The 8,813-nt window shown below is 43.1% G+C and overlaps 1 protein-coding gene across 1 annotated transcript in view; it reads left to right on the top strand.

Moving 5' to 3' along the window:
- ARK2C (arkadia (RNF111) C-terminal like ring finger ubiquitin ligase 2C) overlaps positions 1–8,813 on the top strand; it is a 135,846-nt gene that overhangs the window by 100,436 nt on the left and 26,597 nt on the right. Inside the window, exons 2-3 of the mRNA XM_087958688.1 lie at positions 2,807–3,098; positions 4,755–4,880. Of these exons, the coding sequence (XP_087814814.1) occupies positions 2,807–3,098; positions 4,755–4,880 (418 nt within the window). The remainder of the gene's footprint in view (positions 1–2,806; positions 3,099–4,754; positions 4,881–8,813) is intronic.

Below are 8,813 nucleotides of genomic sequence, written 5' to 3'. Positions count from 1 at the left end.
TCACTACCACTAGTAAACTGTGAATAGGACAGGAATGTTGTGGTGCCATCGTAGAGATTTTTAAGATCCTGAATGTGCTTTTTCAAAAGACAACTAGACTCCCTTTGTTTTGCATGAAGACGTTTCACATCTCATCCAAGATATGTCTTTAGTCAGAACTAAAGAAGCTGATGCAATAAAAAGATCATAAAATGAGCCTTGGTAGCGCAGGGGTTAGAATGCAGTAATGCAGGCTACTTTTGCTGACTGGCAACTGCCAGCAGTTTGGCAGTTCGATCCTGACTGCCTCAAGGTTGACTCAGCCTTCTGTCCTTCCGAGGTTGGTAAAATGAGGACCCAGATTGTTGGGGGGAAAAGGCTGACTAGGTGAACTGCTTAGAGAGGGCTGTAAAAGCACTGTGAAGCAGTATATAAGTCAAAGTGCTACTGCGATAAAATTAGGCACTGACCCTCTTTATGACGATCATGACTTATGACTGAAATTGTGTGTTCAACTAACTTTGAATACCTGGCTGGGGAATTCTGGGAGTTGAAGTCCACTAGTCCTAAAGTTGCCAGATTTGGAATCCCATGACTGAAAACCTGGCTGGGGAATTTATTTATTTATTTTATTTGTTTGTTTGTTTGTCAAACATGTACAAGATAACAAGTATAAGTGTGAACATAAACAGGAACAAAGGGAGTAAATACAGATAAATGGGGACAGTAAGACAGGGACGGTAGGCACGCTGGTGCGCTTATGCACGCCCCCTTTAAGGACCTCTTAGGAATGGGGTGAGGTCCACGGTAGACAGTTTGAGGTTGAAGCTGTGAGGGGTTGAGGCTGTAACAACGGAGTCGGGTAGGGCGTTCCAGGCATTGACCACTCTGCTGTTGCTGAAGTCATATTTTCTGCAATCGAGTTTGGAGTGGTTTACCTTGAGTTTGTATCAGTTATTTGCCCATGTATTATTGTGATTGAGGATAAAGGAGTCATTGACAGGCAAGATGTTATAGCAGACAATTTTGTGAACTATGCTTAGATCAGATCGCAGGCAGCACAGTTCCAGATTGTCCAGGTCCAAAATTTTGAGCCTGGAGGCATAGGGAATTCTACTGTGAGTAGAGGAGTGGAGTACTCTTCTGGAGAAATAACTCTGAACCCGCTCAATTGTGTTAATGTCCGATCTACAGTGCAGGTTCCAGGTGGATGAGCTGTATTCGAGAATTGGTCTGGCAAAGGTTTTGTATGCCCTAGTTAACAATTCAATGTTGCTGAAGAAGAAGCTACGCAAAATACGGTTAACAATTCTTAAAGCCTTTTTGGCAATGCTCTTATAGTGAGCTCTGGGGCTTATATTGTTTGAGATGAGTACTCCTAGGTCCTTGACAGAGTGAGGTTCACTTCCTTCTAACTTGTAATTGGTGTTCTGATTTTTTGTATTTTTTCTTGCCAATGTGTAGGACACAGCATTTGTTAGTTGAAATTTGGAGTTGCCATTCTGACACATAGTCAAGGTCACTTTTAGGGCAGCAGCATTGCCGGTGGTGTTAAACAATTCTGTAAGTTGAAGTCCTCTAGTCCTAAAGTTGCCATGGTCAGAGTTTCCTGATTGAAAACCTGGCTGGGGAATTCTGGGAGTTGAAGTCCGCTAGTCCTAAAGTTGCCAAGATTGAAGTCTTCTGATTGAACCTGGATGAGAGTTAGGCCTCTCGAGATAAGACAAAGCAACTGTCAACTCATAAAATATTTCTATGGTCTTTTTAGAGTTGCCAACAGAAAGGGAGAGGGGAAAGGGGTTTGAAAGAGCAGTATGGCAGCTTGGAAATCGGAAGTGCATTCCATAAATAGTTGTTCAAAGATAGTAACTAGGTGACTGAAGTTTCTACAGTGCAAAATTCGAACTGGAGAACATGATTGATGATTCTTGGCTATGGATGTGTCTCATTGGAGAATATGAATTACGATACACCCCGGGAGTGGGGGAAAACCAGGGTCAAGGGTGACAATGAATGATGTGTCTCAGAGTCGGCTACACCCAGGTAGTACCGGCATGTTAACTCCCAATAAAGCCTTTTTAAGTTTTGGAAGTTTGGCTCGAGACTCATGATTTAATTGAGGTAACTGCCAGAATCCTGACAGAAACTTCAAGATGTTTTCTCTCTCAATATGTCCACTCTCATGTGACCAAGGTTTCCAAGTGGGGCTTCCATTGCCTCTGGTAGATACCTGATCTTCCTCCCTTGCTTTCTTTTCTTTCTTTTTATTGTTTTTATTGAAGTTTTCAAAAAATACAAATCTTTTTTATATTCATTACAGCATTTTAGCATGCTCTCTAATTGCTAATATTAATCTATTCACTTCTGCACATTCCATTATTTTCTTAGTCTTTATCCTTTATCAGAATTTTCTTGTTTTTCCAATTTTGAGCAAATACAATTCTAGCCGCAGTTAAAACATTAATTATCAGATATGTCAGATATGTCATGTATTATTCCTAATAGAAAAAATTCTGGTTTGAGTTCAATTTGATGTTTGGTGATTATTTTTGTAACCAGTCGTTTATTTTAACCCAATATTTCCTGGTCTCGGGGCATAGCCACCACATATGATAAAAGGTACCATCTTTTTGTTCACATTTCCAACATTTTGGGCTTGGGTGGGGATACATCTTAGCCAATCTCGCTGGGGCCAGATGCCACCAATAGAACATTTTATGTAAATTTTCTTTGTAGGCCGTAGATGTCGTTAATTTGTAATTCCTAGTCCATAATGTCTCCCATTCTCTCTTGCTTTCTAAGTGGAATTCCTTTGCTTGCCTTCCAGGTGCTCCTTTTCAAAGATCTCAGCATCCTCATGCTACCTCCTGCCGGCACTTCCACCTTGCCCCACAGCCTCAGATCTCAGCCGACTTCCCCCTGCCTCATGCCGTCCAGCCTCACCTCGCCGCCGCTCACCAGCACAGTAGCCCGCTCCACTCGTCGCTGCCAACTTTACCTACCCTGCCATTCCAGGATGTGACGGGGCCTCCGTTCCTACCTCAAGCCCTTCACCAGCAATATCTCCTCCAGCAGCGGCTCCTCGAGGCTCAGCACCGCAGGTTCATATCCCACCCCAGGTGAGGCCGCCTTGGGATCCTGGCTCAGGGCACAGCTGCCAGTACAGGTAGCCCTCGACTTACAACAGTTCGTTTAGTGACCACTCGAAGTTGAAACATGGGACGGATGACCGTTGTCCACACTTTTGACCTTTGCAGCTCATGAGATTTACATTCAGATGCTTGGCAACTGACTCGTATTTATGACGGTTGCCATGTCCCAGGGTCACGTGATCTCTACTTTTGCGACCTCCTGACAAAGCAAAGTCAATGGGGAAGCCAGATTCACTTAAAGACCGTGTCACTAACTTAACAACTGAGTGATTCACTTAACAACTGTGGCAAGAAAAGTCAATAAAGGGGGCAAAATTCCCCTAACAACTGTCCCGCTTAGCAGCAGAAGCTTTGGGCTCAATTATGGTGGTAGGTTGAGGACTACCTGTTCAAACCCCACGGGCTGAGAAAGATGGGTACCCAGAGGCACAGACAATGGGGGGCATGAGGTGGGTTTAGGAACGGTCCATCTGGAGGTGAAAACCAAAGGCCAATTTGCAAGGGAGTTGGTGGGTTATGGATCTATGCCATGATCGTGAAATGACCATTATGGCCACCATCTTGGAGATTTTGATAATGCCCTTAAGGTGTCTTTGTCTCTCACCTGGGGAAAAAAATAGCAAAATTGGATAAACATATATGAGCACAGAATCTTGCTTGAAACCAACATGCATTATGTACTTGTATCTTGTGATTAATGATTATAACTATGATTTATGATCTATGACCTATGACGTTGTTGTTTGTATATACACCGAGAACTTCTGCAGCAGAGACAAATTCTTTGTGTGTCCAATCATATTTGACCTATAAAGAACATTCTGTTCTGTTATTCTGTTCTGTTCCATTCCGTTCCATATTCTATTCTATTCTATTCTATTCTATTCTATTCTATTCTATTCTATTCTATTCTATTCTATTCTATTCTATTCTATTCTATTCCATTCCATTCCATTCCATTCCATTCCATATTCTATTCTATTCTATTCTATTCTATTCTATTCTATTCTATTCTATTCTATTCTATTCCATTCCATTCCATTCCATTCCATATTCTATTCTATTCTATTCTATTCTATTCTATTCTATTCTATTCTATTCTATTCTATTCTATTCTATTCTATTCTATTCTATTCTATTCTATTCTATTTCATTCCAATCCATACCATTCCATATTCTGTTCTGCTCTGTTCTATTCAATACTCTACTCTACTCTACTCTACTCTACTCTACTCTACTCTACTCTACTCTATTCCTATTCAATCCCACTCCATCCTATCGTATCCTATTGTATCCTACTTTGCAGTATTAGCATAAGATGTCTCTTATGGAATGACATCATTTTGCATATGACATCCCCTACCTTTTTTTTTTTGACTCACCTTGTGGAGACCCATGATGTGGGGGGAGGGTAGAGGGTGATGTCACATGGGCCAGAATGCCACCAGGCTTTCTATTATGCACCCATGGACAGACCAACAGTCTTGATTTTGGTTACCTCCTGCGCCATTTCTCTGCTCTGATCTAAACAGGCTGTTCTTCAAGTGATGTGAAATTTAGAACTATTTGAAAAGACACAGAGAGTGAGTAGTGCCTATTCATTCTTCTCCATCTCTCTTGCAGGCGGACTCAGGAGCCCATGTCTGTCCAACCTCATCGGTTACATCCAAGTTTTGAATTTGGCCATCAACTGCAGACTCCCCGCACCGTGGCACCCCAACCTAGATATTTAGCTGAAGGAACAGACTGGTAAGTCGTTCTTTACTCAATCCTTACAAGGATTGAAAAAAAGCATAAATGCCAATCGCACTTTCCAGCCCTACCTTAGTGGCTTACAGAGTCAGCCTCTTGCCCTCAACAATCTGGGTCCTCATTTTACTGACCTTAGAAGGCTAGAAGCCTGAGTTAACCTTGAGCCGGTTAAAATCGAACTCCAGACAGTGGGCAGAGTTGGCTTGCAGTACTGCATTCTAACCACTGTGGAGGGAGGGAGGGAGGGAGGGAAGAAGGAGGGAGGGAGGGAGGGGGGAAGGAAGGAAGGAAGGGAGGAAGGAAGGAAAGGCAATAGCCTTTAGACTTATATACCGCTTCACAGTGCTTTACAGCCATCTCTAAGTGGTTTACAGAGTCAGCCTATTGCCCCCAACAATCTGGGTCCTCATTTTACTGACCTCAGAAGGATGGAAGGCTGAGTCAACCTTGAGCCGGTTAAAATCAAACTCCAGACAGTGGGCAGAGTTGGCCTGCGGTACTGCATTTTAACCACTGTGGAGGGAGGGAGGGAGGAAGGAAGGGAGGAAGGAAGGAAGGAAAGAAGGAAGGGAGGAAGGAAGGAAGGAAGGAAATAGCCCTTAGACTTATATACTGCTTCACAGTGCTTTATAGCCGTCTCTAAGTGATTTACAGAATCAGCCTATTGCCCCCAGTAATCTGGGTCCTCATTTTACCGAGCTCGGAATAATGGAAGGCTGAATCAGCCTTGAGCTAGTCAGGATCGAACTCCAGACAGTGGGCAGAGTTGCATTCTAATCAATGCGCCACCACGGCAATGAAAGAAGGAAGGAAGGAAAGAAGGAAGGAAGGAAAGAAGGAAGGAATAGCAACAGCCCTTAGACTTATATACCACTTTCCATTCCTCTCTAAGCGGTTTACAGAGTCAGCCTGTTGCCCCCAACAATCTGGGTCCTCATTTTACCCACCTCGGAAGGGTGGAAGGTTGAGTCATGATGAATAGCAATAAGTACAGGCAGAAATGGGTGCCATATTCATTGGTTTCCTGGTTCCATTTTTCTTCAAATATAAATCCATGCATTAAGGACAACTTCCCTTCAAGAGATAATGTAATGCATATCAAGGGAGAAAATACACTGACAATAAGGCGCTTCATCAAAAGCAGTAAAACCATTTCCTTTACTGAAATCAAAGTCACCCACATCATTAGATAATCTGAGAAAAAATCCTGAGAAAAGATCTATATTTAGGCAAGGAAAACCAAGGTTAGGTGGTACCTGGCTCACTAGCGGTAATTGTGAGAGGATCTTGGAGTCCTACCGGACAGTCACTTAAATATGAACCAACAGTGTGCTTGCAGCTGCCAAAAAAAGCCAACACAGATCATTAACAGAAGGATAGAATCAAGATCACATGAAGTGTTAATACCACTTTATAATGTTTTGGTAAGGCCACATTTGGAATACTGCACCCAATTTTTGTCACCATGAGGTAAAAACGATGTTGAGACTCTAGAAAGAGTGCAGAGAAGAGCAACAAAGATGATTAGGGGACTGGAGGTTAAAACATACAAAGAACAGTTGCAGGAATTGGGTATGTCTAGTCTAGTGAAAAGAAGGACTAGGGGTGATATGATAGAAGTGTTCCAATATTAAGGGGCCACCATAAAAAAGAAGGAGTGTTGAGGTAATTCCCCGTTAGGAGAATGAGCGCATACAGGGAGACGTATTTGAGAGAAGTGTTTGAATAATACACACAGAGCACACAGATACACTGTACAGTAAATGTAGGTTTTTACTTCCAGAAATGTTAAGCAAAGTCCAAAATAAGCAATCCAAAATCATTCACAGGTAAATCAGTCAGTTTTTCAATCCAGGGATAATCCAAATATCAAAGTCCAGTGTCAAAAACAGTTCAGTATCAGACTTACATCAAATCCAGTAATATCAGTCAATTAGAAGAAATGGAGCAAGGGCAATACTTTCCAACAGAAGGAAACAGAGATACTCACTCAGACACACTCTCTTCTGAGACTAAGACTAAGACAATCCAAGTTTCTGGCTCCATCTTATGGCTGTTTGAAAAACCACACCCAATTGCAGTTTTTGCAATCTCTTAAAGACATAGTACTAAAATGTTTATCCTGGTTTATATATTTCTAACCCAAATACCTGTTAGGTGACTCATATTCCTAACAGGGAATCAACCTATCTTCCAAAGCACTAGAAGTAATGGGTGGAAACTAATCAAGGAGAGAAGCAAACTAGAACAAGGGATAAATTTCCTGACAGCGGAACAATTTGCCTTCAAGAAGTTGTGGATGCTCCATCACTGGAGGTTTTAAGAAGAGATTGGACAACCATTCGTCTGAAATGGTATAGAGTCTCCTGCTTGAGCAGGGGGTTGGACTAGAAGGCCTCCAGGTTCCCTTCCAACTCTGGTCATCTGTTATTCTTCATCTCACTTTTTGGAAGATGAGGAATTGTGAGTCCCTGCAGAGGCTTCCACATGGGGCTAAGAGAGGGGGAGAAATAATGAAGTTGCATCATGCCAACTTCCATCACGTTTGCAGGCGCACCATGATGTTGCACCATTGTACAAAGGATGAGCTGCCTGTATTGCAAGGCTGAAATGCTGCTTTTGTTATTTTGGTGTGACTTACGGGGGTTTCTGGGTGCTTTAACAAACCAAAGGGCATCTACCTTTTCTAAGAAACTGAATTTCTCTAAGAAACGAACAGAATAATAGAAAAATAATAACAGAATTGGAAGGGATCTTGGAGGCAGGGATGGGCTGTATGGGGGTTCGCAGAGATTCAGGAGCGCCCCAGCTAAGATTCTGTCCAGTTCAGAGAACCCCCAAATCCCACTCCTGGCTGGCCCTGTCCTGCCCTCCCCTCCCAGGAGTCCCCATGTGGCCCGTTTTGGATGCAGGTGAGGGCAGGGGCGCCCACAGAGGCTTGTGAAGGTGAAAAACAGGCCACCCGGAAGTTTGGGAAGGCTGGAAATGGGGCCGTTTCTGGCTTCTAGAGAGCCTCAGGAGCCTGGGGAGGGCTCAAGGAAAGCCTCCGGAGTCCGGGAAGGGCAAAAACACCCCCCCTGCCATGATGCAGGAGGCCGACTAGGCCACACCCACCATGGGCACGCCCAACCAGCAAGTGGGCAGAGAACCCGTTGCTAAAATTTTTGAAGCTCACCCCTGCTTGGAGGTCATCCAGTCCAACCTTCTCCTCAAGCAGGAGATCCTATACCATTTCAGACAGATGGTTGACCAATCTCTTCTTGAAAAACCTCCAGTGATGGAGCACCCACAACTTCCGCTGGTCAATTGTTCTCACTGTCGGGAAATCTTTTCCTTAGTTCTAGGTTCCCTCTCTCCTCGACATATCTAACAAGTAAAAGAATTAAACCTGGGCCTGAAAGCTATCCAATGCAGAAAAAGTCGTGTGTCCTCTGCTTGTCCCTCAATCCATCCTTCTTCTCTTTTTCACTGTGGGAAAGTTACACCGACTTTAAAGAAGGCGTTGAATTTGGAAGCCGTTGAAGGGCAGGGCTTTCATTCACAGTGAGATGCTGATTCATAGCTGTAACTTCCTGTCCTGGCCTCTTATCTGCTGTTCCCTGCCTTTTTTTTTTCCTCCCAATTTCCGCAAGCTTTCCTCTTTTATTATCCCAGTTCCCTGACAGTAAAACAAATTAATATATATATATATATATATATCTTCAGCTGAATCTTGGATGTGGAATAAATGTTGATATGCTTTAGAAGCCAAAGCTGAGACGGAGCTGAGATTTACTAAATAGAGACTGAAAGCAGCCCAAAAACTCTCTCGGATATGTTGAAAATAAAAGGAAGGGGTATCAGCTGCGCAATAAAGAACGCAAAATACTAAGAGGTTACAAAGAGAAGACAAAATTTGATTGTCTTCCACCACTCCAAAGTGAGTCGCAC

Source organism: Notechis scutatus, chromosome 2, assembly GCF_049901735.1.
Source record: "Notechis scutatus isolate UNSWTSFEM ecotype Mainland chromosome 2, rNotScu1.2, whole genome shotgun sequence".
Taxonomy (NCBI): Eukaryota; Metazoa; Chordata; class Lepidosauria; order Squamata; family Elapidae; genus Notechis; species Notechis scutatus.
Note: the sequence above shows the minus strand (reverse complement) of the source record. Positions and strands in the feature narration are given on the sequence as shown.